This window comes from Phlebotomus papatasi, chromosome 1 (assembly GCF_024763615.1).
Source record: "Phlebotomus papatasi isolate M1 chromosome 1, Ppap_2.1, whole genome shotgun sequence".
Lineage (NCBI taxonomy): Eukaryota > Metazoa > Arthropoda > Insecta > Diptera > Psychodidae > Phlebotomus > Phlebotomus papatasi.
The window spans coordinates 59,772,490-59,793,810 of NC_077222.1; the positions used below are offsets into that span (position 1 = coordinate 59,772,490).

Below are 21,321 nucleotides of genomic sequence, written 5' to 3' on the forward strand. Positions count from 1 at the left end.
ATGATCTCAAAAGATCTCATTGCTAATTTCACTTTCACGTTCAAAGTGAATTATCTCTAATTAAACAATCCCCAGTGACTGAGATGGAGATACACGGTTATTCAATTGAGTATGACTTAAAGTCATTTACTCACGATCCATTCCACTTTATAACTACCAACCTTACGGTATATTCTTTTCTCTGTATCTCACTTTTAATGTAGATTTTTCCTTCTAAATGTACATTTATGGGAAAAAAACCACTGTCCAAGTAAAGAATGGCCTTCATGAGTAATATATACACGTGACTATTAATTCTTTCTTTGCTAACTTCTTTTATAATAAAAAAAATTAGCACATTTGTTTTTCACCCTAGACTTCTTCTTTATATTATTGCAGAAATTCAACCTTCTCTCTGTTTTATTCCCAAATATTAAAAAAAAAATCAAGCAAACACAAGAACCGTAACGTGACAATATTTCGAATAGAACAGACCACGTTATGTTACAGGCAACTGGTTATATAGTGTTCTTTTCTAAAGCCTCGAGCGCCTCGAAAGAAAAATTTACTTTTCCAACACGGAGTTTTTCTCATTTACTGTTTTTTTTTAGCAAAATTTCTTTGATAATTGTCGGATCTGTTGAATAACAAAATTCCTTCAATATTTCCTCCAACACACTGTTTGACAAAGCTGTTTTTGCAAAAATTTCTTTACAGCACCGTATACAGCATTATTGTTTTATTATTGATAATTTTTGGTCATAAACGATAAAAAATGTGTGGAAAAATAGAACGCATTTCAGGAACATTTAAATTTTCTCATTTTTCAAAAGTGCTCAAATAATACTTTTAAATAACACGAAAGTTTTTTTTTGAAGGTCATTATCGTTGAAACTCTAAAATAGTAATTATGCAAAAATTGTTTTTTTTTTAAGCGGTAATAGCGGGGCACACCTTTTCGTTTAATAAAACATTACACACGCAATTTCTATTTCACAAAACCTAAATATCTTTTCACACTTATGATATCCACAAACGATGCGCATTTGTTGAAAGCTTCTGACAAACTGATCGAATGAGGTCTTCGTGGTACAATGGGTAAAAAAAAAGAATTCATACATAATGTAATCTTTTAGCAATTTCACGGTATAAGAAAGGCCTGACATCTTATCACTTCATTAGTCCACGCTTCTACTCAAGATATTTATGGCGTTGTGAGGCATTGGGTATAAAACACATGTGTAAAATGTAAATATTCTTGCACACAAGTGTCTGTGACTGTGCATTTTCTATTTGTAAAAGAAAAAAAAATAAATAAAATTGCAAGAGGAAAAAACATCATGAGCCCACGCAATTTTGCAATAAACATTCAACAACCTTCTCTCAATATATTCCTTCCTTCTACTAATTCAAAAGACATACAAATACAAGCTTTTTTTTTCTCTTCTAAAGCTCACCCTCCCCTCTCTTTTTCAATAATCCTCAATGCATCAACACTATATATAATACCGACAGATTAAAGCCACTCTCAAGTGGAATCATAAATCTCTTTCCCTCCAAATCACCACACACTTCAAGACTAACTTCTGGAGTTTGTTGTGAAACTGATACTGATAGGCAATGGCACTGGGAAAAACTTAGGCTACCCCATATAGTGTATTTTCAAGTAGTCAAGAAAGTAGCTGTAAAAGAAGTATGGTGTAGTTCTTATCAAAATACATAAAGTATATATAACCCAGGAAAAAACTCACGTCCTCACGTGCGAATTGCGCAATAAAGTCAACAGTATATCTTAATATAACCTCCATTAATAATTGCATCATACTGAATGGTAGTTAATGAGTTGTGAACATTCACAAAAATTCACTTTTGCGGCCCAGTCGATATTTGAATTTACGACACCACGTAAAGTTCCCACGCCTCGTCAATATGAATTCCTAAACCTGTGAGTAACACTCAAACTCATCTATGCACCGCTATAGAAAATATTATACTATCTACAGACTGGAAGCTTAACCTCGTATCTAAATTTCTCTAATTTTTAAAGTCCAAGTTCAAGTAAATTTTAGAACACAGAAGAAATGTTTGTGCTTACTTCAAGCTTTACCGTTACGACATATGAAAATATAAACCTTATTACTAAACCTCAAGTATGAATGAGTCATTAAACGATCTTCAGAATATAAGTCTAGCACAGTTCTCTAAAGATATGAGTTTTCTAAACACGTAATTACAATTAGCGGCTACAACAATATTAGAATGTATGTCAGAATTTTTTTAAAAAAAATTGTTTATTGAGAAATTACAGCAGTTAAGCCATATGGATAAACCTTAGATTGGAAAACTGTGTTATACACGGGCTTCAGACTAGAGATTTATGGATGAGACTTATACAGGCTTCAGGCCTAAGGCTTAGCCGTATGGCTTAACTTCTTTAATTTCTTATCAGCCAAGAATTCAAAAAAAAAATGGGACTTAAGATTTGGATTCTTAAGAACAAATGATCAATTACACTCTAAAAAATCAATAAATTTAATTGCGATTTAGGATTTTAAAACCTTCGGGATCTCGGCTAAACCTCTAGTCTGAAGACCGCTTTATAGCACTTAAGTCATAGTCTGAAGAGATCTGGTTATGGCTAAGTCCAAAAATATGGACACTTAGCTAAGTCCTCATTGAAACGAAGGTTTAGTGCTTTGTTAGTGGCTTATCGATTATGACGCAACCTTGCAGAGACATTAAAGCATAAAATCAGTCATTACAGAGATGAAAGAAAAAATTATACGTGTATTCAGGTAGAGCTTTATGATATTTTGAACGAAAAATTGAAATACTAAAAAGCTGAGATTGTAAAAAATCTCAGCTAAAAAGCTTGAAATAAAATATCTTCACAATACTCGAGTTAGAAATGATTTTGTACATAAAAGTTTGAAAATGCAGTTTTTTATGTCTTCGGAAAATGCAATTTAACTGCTCGCCAGATTTCAGTGTTGCCAAAATCTAAGCACTAAGTCTCAATTTACGTCTGAAAAGGTTTCTGGCTCGACTTTAGTTCCCAGCAAAGCCCTTTTAGTGAGGAACTGGCATTAGTCTCAGGTCTGAAGCCGGCCTTACGGACCCTAGATTGAGTATAGGAATTAGGATCTAAACTTATAACCTTAACTTCTTAGCCCCAGTTTCAGTCACATACCTTAACTTTTCCAATTTTTTTATCAGGTTTTTGGAAAAAGGACTTGAAAACACTAAAATTCGTTGTTTTTTGGATTTAGAAACATTCGGGAAGTGGATTAAGTTTTCAGTTCGAAAAACTTATGCAACTAATTTAGCTATGAACGAGTTTAGTAGCTTGTCAATTTAAGGAATAAGTCTATCAAGGCCCTAATTCATTCTTCACACCAGAGGTATTACATTTATTCTAAATGGAGAGTTTTTTGGGGAAATTCGGACTTAGAATGGCATAATAATAACAGCAATTACTTCCTTAAACTTTTAAAATTCAGTGATCATTCTAGTTAATTAGAAATAAAAAGATATTCCAATTTGAAGATAGTGTTTTTTAATTCTGCTATTTAGTTTTTGTAATGTCACTATCAGTGAATTTTTTTCTTAGAACTTCTTCAAATTGGAAACAATTGTTGACGAAAATTGTTCCCAATCTCTATAGAATTTCAAAAATTTATGTAAAAAATGAAAGGTGTGTGGATTAAAACGAAAAGAACAATTTATGTTTTTTGTATTATAGACTGGTACAAATTACGATTAATACGAATCTGTAATTTGTACATTCCAACATAGTATTTTCCATTTAAAATATCGTCACCTCCATCAGTTAATTTCGTATAATTTCTGTAGATTCCTATTTGCTATGTGAGAACCTAATATGCAATAATATGCACATTATAATTAATGTGAGGTTCTTCATTCGAATTTGATTTAAAAGAAGTTATCCTACATCTTGCTGGGACTTAGAAAGCCATAATTTTTTTTTTTTAATTAAATTGTTCCGGTAATAACCGTGAAAATGAGATTTACACCATTATTTGTATTGTAAGTAGCAAACGTATATCTTATGATAAAATAAAATTGTTAAGTAATCATTAGGGTGGATACCCTGAATGATGCCACTACCTAATTTAATGCCACCTTGAATAAAAAGGGTATTTTTTCAATATTACGATATTTTCGAATTATATGCAATGGTGATTGTTGCATTATTTCAAAATTCGAAATTATCGTAATATTGAAAAAATTACCCTTTTATTCAAAGTGGCATCAAAACGGGTAGAGACATCATTCGGGGTATCCACTCTACTCATAAGTAAATTTTTTATGTTCTAAGCATACATCCTAAAGATAATCCTACACAAGCGTAAATCATTTGCTCCAATAAGTCAAACATTTTACTATTATATAGTTTATTTTACAATAAATTATGTAATTTAGTTCAATGAAATTTTGTATGCAAAGAATTACAAATTTTACCACTAAAAATTACACTATCGTGTTCAGGTATTCAAAAGATGGGGTAATCCCCGTGACCCAGCTACAAAAACCACAGAACATTGTCCAATTAGTTGTTATACATAAGATTTTGAGGGAAAAATATTTGAGTCACGGAAAGACCAATTTTTTTTGTATCTTAGTACGATATTGTTGTGTATCATTTGAGTTAACATCGCAATCAACTAATGCATATACACATTTGCACCTGAGGTATAGAGTCATAGAGTATAAGAGTGAGAATTATAAGGGGAACCCTCTTCTGTTTACAATTTTATTGTAGACATAATATATATATAGTAGATGTGTACGCATGTAAATTATTTCGCTCTCTTCTAGTAGCTGTAAATTAAATTATGAGCTTCTGAATGTGTGTGAAAATGAATGAATTGGAGGAAAATAAGGTGAATAACACTTGTTGCACCACAACCAAATTAACTCTATGCGACTCCACCACATCAAATCACCGCTAATTTAGTAAGTTCAGAAAGCCTTCATCTAAATGCGATTTCGCAACTTTCAATCTTCGTAGCACCAGCTGCTATTTAATTTTTTTTTCTTTATTTATTTTGTCAATCAATGAAAGGTGTGTATTTTAATAATGAGCCAAGCATTAATCACTGCATATATTTGACATTGAATTGGAATGCACTTAATCTAACCTCTGCTTGAGATTTTCCGGCTTTAGGATATTCCACCAGGAGTGCCTCTTTTGACGTCCTCCATATCCAATAGCAAGCTCATCTTCCGCCACAATTTCATTGTCATCAGCTGTGGGTGGAAGGCCGACCTTCCGACGTCTACGTTCAAATTTTGCCTGCCATGATGATCGTCGGTGTCGTCTTCCGGGAAAATCCGGATGAAGATGATCACCATTATCTGCCTTTCCATTCTCACCCTCAATGCCACTTTTCAATCGTCCAATTGAGGGCATTTCACCAAATTGATCCTTATTCTGTTGACAAATATCACGTGAGAATGATAAATCATCAATTCATTTCTTATGTCGATAGATTTTGATGCTGAGGAATTCACAATTTAATTGAACACAAATATCAATTCTTCAATTTCATAAACTGATCACTTTAAATGCGATTGTGAGAGTGATTGTTATATCTGTGAGAGATTTCATCAGAAACTTGTGAATGAAATAAAATCTCTCAATTGAAAGCTTATACATTATATGTTTTATGTAGCTCTTGTCAGTTGGAGAGAAAATCAAATTATCCTCAATGTAGAAGTTTTTCCAGTTAAGTGTAAAATGCAATTAGTGCACACATTTTCTCCTATATATGTAGTATATATATATACCTTTTGACCACCCTCGCGACGACCCAGAAATGCCACAGCAATGGAACTCCGCCGCTTGTTATTAGGCTTTTCCGTGTTGTTATTGCTAACGGTAGGATTGCGTCCCAACAGCCCAATGGCCAGAGATGAACGTCTTGGTGGTTTTGGAGGTATTCCATTGTCTTGTTTCTCCTCTGTGGGTGTCGTGGATTCCTCTTCGAGTGACACAAGAGTTGGTATTGAACTTGTGCTCCAATCTTTCCTCGAGCGGTACTTTCCCGCTGACAATACACTCGTCATATTTCTTTTCTTTTATCAAAACTTTTTGCACCACTGATAAATTCTTTCAGAGTCTTGGTTTTTCCTCAATCAATTTTTGGACAATCTCTTCTCTTCTTTTTTCACTTTATTTTTCACTCACGTCATGAACGAACTGCTATAGAAAAGAAGTATGTGGATTAGTTGTGATTATTTAATAATAATCACAGCTATTGCAATGATGCAGTTTAGTCAAGAGTTTAGTTAACCATTTTCAATCAAGCTTTTATTCAAAATTAAATTGAGTAACTATCGAAGCTAATCAAGTTTGTAATCCACTGTAGGATTTAAAAAGATATCCCGTGATTTTTCTTAAACCTAGCTTCTACGCAATTTTGTATAATCGCGTATTTTTGAAAAAAGAATCATTTTATCATTTTTAAAAATCTGTTTTAGGTATTATATGAACCCACGCAAGACCATTACAAAACATGCCCAAATTTAAAAATTCAATAAAAAGTTTTCGAAGTATAACATTATAAGGATAACTAGGCCCGCCAGCCGGATCTACATCGGTTTAAAATAGATGTTTTGACGATATCTTTTCCGTCTTTTCCATTATTAGCTTACCCCTGCGCTATTTTTTTGTGTGATGACATCTTCTATTAAACTTATTTTGTTATTTTTTTTATGTTTTTGCAATAAAAGTCCTACAAATCAGACATATTTTGATGAAAATAAAATATTGAAAAAAACCTTTTAAATTAATAAAGATCATAACAAAACTAAAAAATCATATTTCGATAAAATTTATCACGTTCAATATCTGATGAAAAAAACGCAAAAAATAAAACAGCTCTCATAGCGCATTACTTCCTTTGTTTTTTCCCTCTTTTTAATTTACTGTTTTTCTCTCACAACTGTAAGAGGGATGACCTATTCTTGTGATTCAATAAATATTATTATTATTATTACTGTAAATGTATTATTATTATGTTCTTATACTTAAGTCTTTTGGAGACCTTTGCAAAATACATCTGTAATTAAAGAACTCATCAACACTTTATCGAAATATATTATTTTAAATTTCTTTTTTTTAATATTTTTTTATTTTGTTTATTTTAAGTTTAACCGACCAGATATTGCACACTAAAATTCAAGTTTGTATTGGAATATTACAACAATTTTCTTCTCAACGAGTCAGAATTGTTAATACGTAACCCGTAACCTAGCTATGTTTCTATCATTTTTATAATAGCTATCTTTTTAAAATTTGAGACTTTTTATTTTAATATGTGGGGCCAATGCGGATTAACATTTTATTTAATTGGGGAATGGAACTACTTGTGAACAAAACTGGGGTGGGCCCCAGACTGTACGCGAGGAGCTAGTCCTAAACACGTCTGCACTGCACGACGGTCCGCCAAGAAGAGAGAGAATTCTCCCTTTCTCTACTTGCATTCCTATTCGTTGCTAATAGTCCTATAAGATACTCGCTTGACAGTCGTCTTCACCACCCTCAGAGGTTCTGGTCCTGGAAAGGAGACCATTGTCTCGAAAGAGCGGGAATTTTGCCAAAGCAGAGCCTTTGTTGCTTATGGCGGGTTTTATTGCTTCTACAAATTTATGAATAAAAAAAAGCTTGAAAAGCTATTCTGGTTTCATTAAAATATGATTTTTTTTTTCAGAAACACTTCGCGAGTTCGCGACTGTAAGAGGTAGTCCATGGATTTATTGAGTAATTAACAGGGGAAGTGGGGCACCTTTCAATTGTGGCAGCTTTAAAAATAGGCTTCTTATTTTCTCCTATTTTAAACGAACCTGGACATTACCGTGATAATATTTGGCTCTACAAACCAATTTGGAGCTGAAGTACATAATGATAAGCCTTAATTCGTTTTAAAGATAGGAGTAAAAAGTCAATTTTCAAAAGTACTCGAATTCAAATGTACCCATCTTCCCCCTACACAAAATATACTTTATTGAAATTTACAGTAGAAGAATCACCGCTCCCTTAAGCTGAGAAAGATTCATCATTGGCTTTTTATGCGAAATTTCTCTGATACAATCGTCATAAATTAGAGTTGATTGCCCCGCAATTGCAGGTGCTGATTCACAATGACTTCGAAAATATTAATTGTCCCGATTGTCCCAATAAATAAATGGATTAGTCAACTTTTTGTAGGGCACGGAAACAAACTCAGAGAATCTGAGTCAAACGAAATATTGATAACACGCAAGACATACTTTTTTTTCGGCGCCATAATCCTTATCCTCAGTGAGAGATTATCCACTGAATTCAAAGTGCAAAAATATTAACCTTTCTCAATAAATACCATACAAATTTTAGCATAATTACACACTCACGTAGTGAAACAACATTCTACAAATTAATTGCAATTTACACCATTTTTAATAGCTCAGATGTGAATTTAATACTCATACTTGAATTACTCTTTTGCAGTTTTCTCTCTCAAATAAGACATTCACGCAGACTTTATAGGAGAGTTGTTATTGAAAAGAAAACGGAAGAAAACTTTGTGGTGTCAACTTTCAAAATGTTCAAGACCAAAAGGAAATTGCGACTTTTCTCCAACAATTCTCCCTCAATACATTTTAGTATGCACACTGATTTTTACATCACCTCGAGCCTATTTAAAAAAAAAAAGTTCCACACAATTTACATAAGCTGCAAAAAAAATTGCGTTGTGGCTTGCCAATCTCAGATATGAACGTCTGATAAGACATGTGATTATTTCTCGCACTGATTTTGCTCACAGCCAGAAAATTGATGAAAAAAAAGAATGTTGATAAATTACTTCAATTGACATTAATTCCGATTTTCCGCTTATGATATATACAATTTAATGCTAATTGCAACAACTCCTTTTTTACCCAACGTCAAATAAATCCCTCCTTCACAATGAGAATTATTGTATATAGCAGTAAATTTCTGTACAATAGCCATAAATGCAATGTACTTCGAAAAAGCTTCATAAATAATCCACGATCGAGATTGGATTTAAAAGAAATATGAATTATTTCACTTGTACTATTAAATCACCATAATTTACTAAGAATTTCCTGATTTATTTTCCAATAAGCAATTAATAAACATTTTATTTAAAAAGAATTTACAATAAATAAACTGTATTGCATTGTGAAATAAAAAATGGGTTCCTTTCAAGATGAATATTTTAACCAATATTAAAGATGAAAAAACTGTTTAATACGCTTTAAGTATAATGTAAAATTAACACTATGAATTCCAAATTAATTTTATTTTTAGCAACAAATGCACTCAGCATTGTAAATAACTTTTGTGATTTATTTGTGAATTTTCCCAATTAACAAATTTAAAGCATCGCAATGCGAAATGAGTTTCGTTGTATAATTTTGTCACACTATTTTAATAAAATACACTGAATCTCTGCATTTCAACAACACTACCAGTGTTTATAATGAAATTGAATTGTGCAATTATTGTTATTAATTTCGACATGGCAACAATTAACGTGGCTCTTGATAAAATCACATACATGTGCATTTTTTTTGAGCGGAAGTGCAGTAACCCAAATTGAATATTTATTGGTGAAAATTTCCACAATACAGTCATTAACACTTTCCCCTGGTTATACACTTCTGTCTAAGTATATATATATATATATATATATATATAACACAATATCGAGGGAAATACGTTGAATTTTTACCAAAGTCAATGGATATAAAATTCAGTACATATACCGAATCCTTGATTAAATCTAATTATTTGTTGAACGATTGTGTCAGTAGGAATTTCAATTAATCAACATTATATATGACCAGTAAATATAGAGAAAAATATTCAAAAGAATTTATTCTTGAAAAATTCTTATTTTGTCCCGCGATGCAATGTTAACAACATTTGAAACACTTTGCAGAAAAGTTATTCACATTCCAGTTCAATGGCTTGTTCGCGCATTCAAATCTTGCAGAGCGTTTTCTTCACTCTCAAACGACAACATTTCCTTTCTCTCATTCCTATCTTTTTTTTAAACTCCATATCGTCGTTTCCATCAACAAATATCGTATATTTTTATGATTTATGATTTCTCACTTTTAATATTATATTTGAGGAATAATTTTAATTTGTTTTTCCCAAAAAAAAAAAGAAATTAAAAAATGAAAGAAAAATTATTTCAATAAACCGCAAAATGTGTTTACATTAACTATGTTCACTTGGAGGTGTTTATTGTATTCAACAAAATTTCCACACGTTGTTGATGCACTACTTGTATTGTGTAATACAACAATTCTACACTATTGAGGAAGATAGATTATGATGTAAAATATATTCTTTTTTATTTTACGGGTACTTTCTTCACCATCTGTTAGGGTTGTCTCAAAAATCTAGCTTCCTTCTTAGTGGAAGGGAATTCTGTTGAGATTCAGAGAGGTCTCCAGACCTCAAGTTCAGCCATTTGGTTTAACTATTCTAATTTCTTATCATTCAAATTTTTAGAAAAATTTCGACTTACTATTGGATATTAAGGATAAAATAACTAATAGATTTAGAAAAAAAACTGAGAAATTGCTTCTAATTTAAAATTTCGAGACCTTCAGTAACTGGGCTAAGACCTCAAATCCGAGTTAGTTCCAAAGTTTTAACAGGAGATTTTTAAACGTACGTTTTTTTGTCAAAAGTCATTCTATAAAACGATTTATCCGTTAAGATAAAAAAATACTCTTCAGGTAATTCTAGGGATCGACCATTAAATAGACTGGTTGACTATAACTTTATAAGATTATAAACTGATTTGGACAGTAAAGTTTTGTCGGTAAACTGTCAGGTAAAAGAAATTCGTGCAAAAAATGTCTTGATCATGCGAACTTCCGGTGTAGACTAGTTTGAGTTTATTATTCACAACCAGATTTCAAAAACTAAGTTTTCTAGAGGATCAGCCTGAGTCTATTTGAGGCTTTAGGATTGTTCAATAAACAATATAGCTACTATTGTATTGATGATATCAAATGAATAAAATAAAAAAAAAGGAAATAAAAATAGAACGAATTGGTATTTAGTGCGCACTTGAGGGAAGAAAAAAAACTTTAAACATACAACTAATCCACCTTAAAAACTATCAAAATATTTATACGACACTACGTAATGCAAGCAACGATATGTGCTTCTCTTCTTTAACATCAAGTCAATACTAACGGAGAATTTCTTTTCTTTTTTTTTTTTGCTTCATCACAGTCTCTTAACATTGCATTTCATTTCGTTCAATTTATCAACACCGATGAAACTTTCAAAAAAGGAATTTTCCTATGACACAATTTTTCATACTACGAAGTTAAAATACAGATCAACACGAAAATAGAAAATACTTTTGATGCAATTGCTTCAAATATTTCCTCCCATATAGGTAATTCTTTTGTGAAACTGTTTTCGTCAATAGCAGCACGAAATAGAATTGTGGTATTCACAATGGTATCATCGTGAAATTTGGACCTATTTCATTTTTTTATTAGGTATACTGACTACACACGGTAATACATTATTTTCGCAAAATAACTGAACTTTTATATATTAATAAAATTATGAAAGTGACCAAAGACTTCGCAATTGAGAAAATTAACAGACGGTATCATCTATTAGATAAATAGTTCAGAACGTTGATAGAGAAAATTCATTTGAAAAAAAAATAACTTATAGTTCATACAATGGGAAAGAACCTTAGTCAGAGGAAAGTCTCAGTAAATGGCACTTGTGAATAATTGGAAAGAACCATAGAAAACACAACTTGATCATTGATCTAAAGTGATCAGTAGCGTGTTAAAAAATTGCGCGCGCGTCTCGTTGGAATCCCAATTGAAAACTGAGCGCGACGCATCGATCGCGGTTGATCGCGACTCTACAGTTGACGGTTGTTACTGCAAAAGAGAGTGTTCCCTCATGTACTCGATGACTGTCTCAATATAACCAGTCTCAATGTACAAAATATCAAGGTATATGTGGTATTTTATCAAGTATAGGTATAAAATCCATTCACACATTTGAAGAAAACAACTTTCAATTTGATTGTATTTTTTTGATATCATTATAGTTAAAGTGAACCCAAAAGAAAATGCATAAGAAAATTCAAAAAGAGAGAAAACAGATAATATTTCTCGTGGGAAAATTAAATATAGAATTTCTTAGTCATTGCAATTTTCACACTTTGTGCTACTTTTGGCATTTTTGCCAAAAAAATAAATAAATAAAGATCGTATTTTGCACCAGAGAAGTTCAAAAAAGCTCCCGCAAAGTCTTAATAATACATAGACAAAATTTTGTATAAAACATTAGTAATTCTGAGGTTATCCATCATTATTATACTCTCTTGGACAAATACAAGGTCAGAAAACTGTTCCTTCCTCACTTCACACTATACATATTTTTATTTTCTTTTATAAAAATAATTCCTCCGTGTGATTTTAATGATAGATGTAATTGATTAATAATGCCAAAATTTTTAATATATGTGTATATAAAAAAGCGTCATGGAATAGAAAAAATTCACATGAATGTGTGACTTTTGCCATGTAAATATTCACTCAAGCTATTTAAGCGGCATTTATTATTTTTTTTTCCTTTTTTTTCTCCTAATCGTCTACCAGATACCGGCTTGTGAATGTCTCCTAAAGCATCATCGCAGTTAATTAAGAATGTAATGCACATTCTGTATTTATTGTTATTCATTCTGCATACAATTAAAGATTTATAAGTAATTTTGCACGCGTGGTTGACATTTAAGTTTCCGCCTTTTCAGATAATAACAATAATCCCATAACTGGTGGTATATTTTTTCTCAATAAAAAAATCTTACGGCAACATACTGTAAAATGTTAAATCTTGAAAGGTGTATATCGTAAATGGAAGTGAAAATTCATTTACAGTGAGATACAAAAATGAATATAAATTTGCTACATGGATGTAGCTTTTCTCCCTTTCATATGAAACACCCATATTCGGACTTTTATCATGTAAAAACAATAATTTTTGATTTTGTTCATACTTTATAATAGTTAAAGCATTTGATAGGTAAATTTGGTCATTTATACTAAATAATTTTAAAAAGATATAAGTTAAATTTTCTCGAGCTCTTATATCTCATGTCTTAGGGTGGAATCACCACTTCTCGCCAGTGCCCCACTTCTCGCCACTTATATTGAAATCGCTATTTTTCACGATTTATGAAATAAATGAGCCGCAAAGTTACTTGTATTTTTATTGCTGCTGCGTATAGAGTCAAAAAACACTCTTTTTTTGTTTTGAATTTAAATGTTTGAGCATTTTTTAGAGGAATATTTTAAGCAAGTGCATCGAATCCAATATTTCTTACAAAATATAATAAGTGTCATGAAACTTTTATCGAACAAAATTTCCGATTTTGAATCAATAATTTGTCTATTGACCATTTAATTACATTCGACGAAAACATAAAATTTGTATTTAGTTAGTTAATATTTCATTTTATATTATTTTTATGTAAAAATGAGGCATGGCGGAAAGTGGTAATATTCTAAAATTGATTCACCACCTGTCGCCATAGCTTTTCAATAGGCGACGCAAACTTCACTTCATAGATTCTCAGTTGTCAAATCTACTTTGTTTACTTTCTGTAATAGTCTAATAATTTGATTTCTCAAATAAAAGTGGAGAAAAATCATTTAATGTGAGTAATAATAAGGTGATCATGATGAAAAAGAAATGCTGAATGTATTCTTTGCATAATATTGCTCAAAATAATCGAGTTTGAACTTTTCCAAGTGGGTGGCGAGAAGTGGTTACAGAACTGGCAAAAAGTGGTAAAAAGTGGCGATGAAGTGGTTATTGTTGCATTGTTAATAAAAATCAGTTTTTTATATACTCCCGCGTTAAATTGTAGGACAATTGTTTTGAAGAATCTAGAGCCAATATATCGTCGGTTGCCTCAGCAACTGTGCTAACTGCATCTGCTTTGTGTCTGCATTCGTTGCAAACGCCGCGCAGCGATGCGTTGCTTACAACGAATGCTGACACAAAGCAAATGCAGTTAGCACAGTTGTTGAGGCAACCGACGATATCTAAGTAGCTTTGTGTTAAATTTGAGTTATCTGATAATAAGTGGTCAAAAGTTATAATACAATTAATTTCATTTTATCCTAAAAGTGGCGATAACTGGTTACTCCACCCTACATTAGACTAAAAGAATTTAAGATTTTTTAAGCGAGACAATCTGTGCGTGGCCTATAAAGTTTATTATACCAAGCTTTTTATTGTAATTCTCGTCACTACGGTTTAATACAACATGGAAATGTGATTAGAAATATGAAACTTTCTAAGAAAATTCAAACAATTGTATTGTGTTTAGAAAAATAGATAGTATTTACAAGTTAGAAATCTAGGAAGGGCGTGGTCTATATTTCTATGAATGGGTATGTTTGCTCCTCCCAAGATAGAAATTATTGAATAATTTTTTCGTCGTTTACACTGTAATGGCGTAGATACACTTACGACTTAGGTCGAGAGATGGATTAACATATAATTAAAATAATGATCATTAGGTTAATTCTGAATATCTTTTTGGCAGGATGTAAGATAATTTTCGTAAAAAATGTAAATATGTGTGAATACAGTGACAGGAAAAAGTACATTTCGTTAACTACGTGTGGCGCTGGTGGTGTTCGCGCATTGGCCAAATCACAACCTGAATTTTCACACATACAGCCAAACAAATTCTGTGTACGTGTATAAAGATTTATCTTTTCTTACCAAAAAGATGTTCAGAATTGGCCTACAGATAGCATTTCCATTAGTTTCTGACTAATCCGTCTCTCGACTTAAGCCAGAAAAACGGCTTAGTTAATGGGAAACTGATGGGAATTTATTCAAATCATTATTTTGTTTTATAATTTCGTTAATCCGTCTTTCGGCTTAAGTCGTAAGGATGCCTAGGACATAAGCCACCCCATGGCGAATTGTCTTTTTTTTATATAGAGCTATTTGAAGCCAGTTCTCTATAGGGAAGGGGTCCTTGTCCATTGAAGAAATGGACGACATAATTCCAAGACGCGTAGAAATAAAAATCAATGTTTACAACTACCCCATGTTTATACTACTGTCTCAGTTTTTTCTATGCTTCAATAATAATATTTTGCAATCTATTTTACGAAATTGATCAAGTGACCAGTAAAAAACTAAAATTGGTCACTATGGATATAGAACTTTAATACCAGTCAAATTTTAAAATAAAATTTTAAGTGGATAATAAAGTTTTTCATTCTATAAGCAATTATTTTACTAAAGTGTTGATTGTAGAAGTTAGATCTATTTGTTGAAAGATTTAAGATCTTTATTGAGTAAAATTGAATATTTTAAGGATTTAATTGAATTTTTTGCTGGCCACAATAAATTTTCTACTGACCAAATTCAACTCTTAACCGGCTCATTTTACCAGTCTTTTTGAGCATCTTCTAAAAATTGTAAGTATTTAAAAAAAAATAATAATAAATTTAAACAAAAAGCAGGTATGATAATAATTAAAGAATGAAACAATATTTCTGAATAATACTGTAAGTGAATGTGGAAGTGATATTTCAAGAAAAGACACCTTCCTTCTTAATCTGAATTCTCAATATAAATGTAGTGTGAATTATGATTTAGGTGTTTTGTCGACAATTGAAGTAAACATTTCAAATTCACAATCATAAACTTTAAATATTCAGTACCTGCTGCTGAGCCATATATCGGAATAGTTAATCTCATAAATACAATAAAGATAAATTAATCTACTTCAATGTGCAAAATATGAAAAATCAGTATGCTTTATAATAATATTCTTTATAGTGACCTCACCTCATCATTTCTGCCTCTTCGGCAGGTTGAAATATTTAAAATAATATATGTATACCAGACAAACAATACGCACATCAAGGTTTTCACTTCGTAACTAAAAGTAGTGGAATTGCACTATGTAGAGAAGAAAAATCTCATGTGAGATCATTCTTTCTGTTACAGTAAAACCACCTTGGTAATGACCATTTGAACTGAGTCCCATACTACATAGAAATCACATCACGCGAGGGAAGGTTATTTTCGACTAATCTCAAACTTCAGCCACTATATTACACATATTACATATTTGTATCACCATTAAATTCACAGAGGTCAAAACTGAGTAATTTCTGTAATTTTATTTTTATCGCATAATTATTCTTCCACATGGGGAGGTAAGAAAACTGCATCTCATAATATTAAACTTCAATATAGGAACATTTTCTTTCTTTCTTTCTACTGAGACAGGTCTCCCCACAAAATGATGTGTATCTCATGTGATTCACATTTTACTGCACTAAAAAAAAGTGTATTGTTGAAAAATACTTATAAACCCACATATTTTATCAATAAATATAACAAATTGATGAAAATGTTTGATTCATGCTTTATAAAGCAAATCATAAAACCTTGCCTCATTGACAATTTCACGACCAACTCCATTTTAGAATTGAAATTGCATAACTTTGTTTAAAAGCATCGAGTCTTACTTAATGTTCGATAAACAACTTAAAAGATTATGTAGGTTTTTTTTTTTTGTTTTCATAAGACCCACCTGCCCAGTACTATACTTTTTTTTTCTTCTGTACGTAGGGTTTATAGTTAATTAAGACACTCGTGAGAGCTTGCAGCTGAGACAACCTTGCAGATTTTTCACTTGCCTTCTGTCGTCAATCAACGCATTTTTTCTCGACAGGGTTAAGGATATGGAAGTAGCGCCCAACGTTTTTGGTCGTTGATCCACTGGAACACCAAAACACAAAATTTATATCTCACCAAGAATTGTGAGAAGTTTTTTATCTTCGACACAGAGATCAATAACGTTCACTCCATGATGAGGTTTTGTCCGCTAAATGGCCCCAAGATGAAGGACATCGTGTCTCCTCACATTTTAAAATCATCATATTTTTTGACATTTTTGCATAAGAAAAAATCTTCCAAACTTACGGTTTTCATAAATCAAATAAAAAGAACGACTTTACTATTCTTTGTATTATTTCGATGTTTAGATGTTTCATAACGTAATTTCTTTTGTATACAACAAAAAACTGCAATGTATACAGTGAATGAAAAATCACCACACCAAAAGTTTCAAATTTCGCGGTATGCTATATTAAATTGTGGAATTTGAAAATTACAAGCTTTTGATTTGCGCTTGAGTAGAAGTTCAATTTTGACTTTGAATCTACTAAAAATCTTAATATGTAAAAAAATTTACTCTATTAAATTTATTTTAAACAATATTTCATTTCATACGTATAATATATTATGTGAGGTCCGAAAAATCCGAAAATGTAAAAACAATCTTCCGGTAATGTAAATATTACCCTTACAATAATGATATGAAAATAAAATTTACCTTTGTAGGTGCATTAGGGGTTACAGTTACCCTTTGAAAAAATAATTTATCCCTAAAAAGTTATAAAATTAACACGAGTTATATTTTGTTTGTAAACATGTTTTCAGAGTTTCTTATGAGAGGGAGTGAGATCTAGATCTAGTCATTTCGCTCATTCTCATAGACAGATTCGAAAACATGTTTACAAATCAAAAGTTGTTGAGCGTTGGGTATAACCGTTATGAAGAAAATAAGTTAGGGGGAGGTGGGGCTACTTTGAGCTATGGGGCTACATTGTTATACAATATTTTCGCATATTTCTAATGGAAACTTGGTTTTAGCATGAATTAATTTAGATAGACAAAATAATTGTGGATCAAAATAAAATATTTGTAAGTACCAGCTTCATTTAGAAATAGGCGAAAAAGCCGTATAACAATCTAGCCCCACAGCTCAAAATAGCCCCACCTCCCCCTAATGGTACCTTCTTATTTTTTTAAGTATAAAAACTACGAGCACACTTTTTTTAGAGTGTTAATTATAACGAGTGATACTCTATCCCCAAATTATACCACATTGAGTGAGACTGGAAGAATTGCTGCCTCAATCTAGGATTAAGCTTAGAATCTCTCGCCAGCTAGGCGAATTCTCTATCACATTAAAGAAGTATTTAACTTTAAAGTTTGCTAGGAAGAGAATTTGCAATTTATCTTTCCACAATCTAATCGTTTCATGGTGAAAATCGTGAAAATCATGAAATGCTGCAAATAGTGTCTTGAAATATAATGAAAAATCGTTTTCAAAATTTTCGCTTCAAAGAACATTTTTAAATTTTTAAATATATTCATTATGGCATAAATGAAGGTTTTAGAGCTTCCGACAACAGATATTTCGTATCACTAGACTTGTCCTATGTACATTAAAAATCAAAACCATGACTTTTGATAGACAATTGTATATTTTTGATTTCCTCAAAGGACTATAGCTCAAATTCAATAATAAAAACTATAAAAAATTGTGTGATAAGAAACTTACGTCATCCGAAGCTTCAAAATTTTCTTCTAGTCATAGACGCCTAACAGAAATCTTCTATGTGGTAATTTGTGCCACTAAGAACGCAAGTCATTAAAATTATTTAATAGAAAACATCAAAAGATTAAAACTATGTGTCTAGTGCATTAGCTAGCTGGTTCATTAGTAATGGTGGCCAAGTTTATTAAAAAAAAATCGTATAAAGTTTTAAAATTTATAGAAATCCTGGCAAAATCACTCAAGTATTAAAATATGTGCAGTACATTTATCTGTGAATAGTTAATATATTTTTCTAAACTTTTGTTTGATGTTAGTATTTATTTTGTTTTGTATGTTTTCCGTCATAATAAGCCTTAGGACTCTAATGTCCAACGCACAATAACTTTTGTTTTGTAAACATGTTTTTGACATTTGAGAAAACGAGATCTAGTCATACGGCTCTCTCTCATATGAAATTTTGAAAACATATTTACAAACAAAATTTATTGTGTGTTGGGCATAATAGACTCAGGCTGATACTCGAGAATATTTAGCCTGTAAAATTTTGCCACAAAGTAAGGATTATGGCAAAGTAAATTATTATGCAGATGATTTCTAATCAATACTGCACGATGATGATCTAAATATAATATTTACTGCCAAATCTTACAGGCTAAATAGTTTTGAAGATTAGCCTGAGTCTATTTGATCCCTTAGACCTAATACCTGTATAAAGAGGTTAAAAGTGGAAGAAAAGATAGAATTAAAAATTTAACTTTTTCTATAAAAAAAACCCATTCATGAACTTTGTCTTTGTATAACATCTTATGACTTTTGCTACATAGAACAATGCAATAGTAAATGAGAGTCTTCAAGTTAATCCCTTAGGTAGCTTTTAACCTCAGTAATATTTTAAGAAACAATTTACTCTATGAAGAAACTTATCGATTAAACTATAAGAATTACCATTATAATACAAACTTTGGTGTAACAGTTTAAAAATTCATATATAATAAGATTTTATTTATATTTCGTGATTGTGTTATTCAGTTCTAAATCTTACATAAAATATCACAAAATATTACATATGAACGTGGATATGTATATATCCTGTAATTCTGGAATAATTCCTTATTTTAATTTAAAAAACAGTATTTAATTTAAAACATCAATCTTCTGAATGCAAATTTGTAATAAAATAGAAGAAAATACTAAAATTAAATAGCCTCTTTTCTAGTTTGTATAAGCGAATGTATGTAAAAATATCTTATTCAAAATAAACATAGATAAGGCTTGATGATCAATACTTTGTGTTCAGACCAATCAGAACTAGTTCGTAGTTCAACAAAAGTTTAATTCGAAAATTAAATAAAATTTCAATTAAATTTCTTCCAGAGTTTTCCAGATAAATTTGGTTTGAACCAACATCAAACATTCTTCTAAACCAACTAACTTATATGCTATCACATGACTTGAATAGAAGAAAAATATATATATACATAATAATAAACAGAAACTTTGAAACTGTAAATTATTGTATTTATAGTCATGATATTTATTACTCAAGAATTGAACAAAAAATAAGATATCTAGCATATAATTTACTAGGATACAATAAATTTCAATATTGCTCTACTTAGGACATTTTTAAGCGAGTTTATTGAACAAAATAAGAATATTGTGCATTAAGTGAAATTATTTTCATGTGACTAGTAAATAAATCGATTACTATTGTGTGAAACTTGGTATATTACCGACAAACATATTTTCCTATGCACGTATAAAGGTACCATCAGAAACGTTGTGCAAATACCATACTTATATGGATATCTATTTAATTCACCGTGAAATATCACCCAATATTGCGTGATATTCAATTTCCCGCCAATATATTGATTTCACTATGAAATTCAGTGAAAAGCATAAAATACATCAATGTAAAGTCAATCTATAAGGTAATATTTCTTTCAATATTAGACATGGCGCTTGTTTTTGAAAAAGATATAAGAAAGGAAAAACTAGAACTATTTAATAACTATATTGCACTAAAAATAGACACGGATCTCAAAACTATAAACTACTATTTGCCAGGAATAATAATTTATAATATTATTCTATACCATTTTATATTTAACACCATATCACGCTGTGCAATAAAATGCAATAATTCACATTGCATAAAGTGACAATGTGCTGTTGATTTTTCAACGAGCTCAACAATTTTTACTAGGAGAGTCTCGTGAGTTATGCTCAATGAAAAAGTAGTTCACCTCATGAGGTATCATGAAAAATTGGAATTTTGCAGTGAAATAAAACATATCTTTTTTCTCTTATCCTATAATATATCCAATCATTTCGATTAATATCTTTTCTTTCATATGAAGATCAAAAGACATGATGGTAGTTTAAGAAAAAAATCAGAAAATAAATTACTACCAAGTTATAATTTTATTCTATGAAAATTCATGCAAAATGATGCTTTTAGCGTCTCGTTCGATCATGTTGCAAGCAACAGCATTTTCCGGAGAACATGGGAGAATGTTATACGGTGAGACATATGCATTTGGGTCAGTGTCACCTGAAGAGTTCTCTCAATATTTTGTTATAGAGAAAATTTTTCTAATTTTCCATCTCTAGGCACGTACACACAATAATAATCAACATGTAACATTAAAATATCTCAAGAGTGAGAGGAAATTGTCACACGATTTTAATTAATTATAATCATTCAAAATCTGAAGTGTACAATTACTTATTTTGTGAATGAAATTAATTAATGTAAAATGGTGAAACAGATATGGGCAAAATACTCTCTAATACTATATCATTATTTAGCACTAGACTATTATAAATTATGTAAACTTCATTTAGAAAATTATATAAA

The 21,321-nt window shown here is 30.9% G+C and overlaps 1 protein-coding gene across 23 annotated transcripts in view; it reads right to left on the reverse strand.

Annotated features, from left to right (window-relative positions):
* Positions 1-21,321, reverse strand: part of LOC129809514 (TLD domain-containing protein 2) — a 116,205-nt gene that overhangs the window by 63,338 nt on the left and 31,546 nt on the right. For 4 of the 23 annotated variants that reach the window (XM_055859411.1, XM_055859408.1, XM_055859410.1 and 1 more), the window contains exons 1-3: positions 11,733-11,942; positions 5,791-6,205; positions 5,142-5,434 (exon numbers count right to left, since the gene is read on the reverse strand). The exons of 6 other annotated variants lie outside the window; for them this stretch is intronic. In XM_055859411.1, coding sequence (XP_055715386.1) covers positions 5,142-5,434; positions 5,791-6,069 — 572 coding nt within the window. In that variant the 5' untranslated portion in view covers positions 6,070-6,205; positions 11,733-11,942. Of the gene's footprint in view, positions 1-933; positions 1,029-5,141; positions 5,435-5,790; positions 6,206-11,732; positions 11,943-21,321 lie in introns of those variants that run through there. 13 more of the 23 variants (XM_055859400.1, XM_055859397.1, XM_055859399.1 and 10 more) reach the window with 12 other exon arrangements.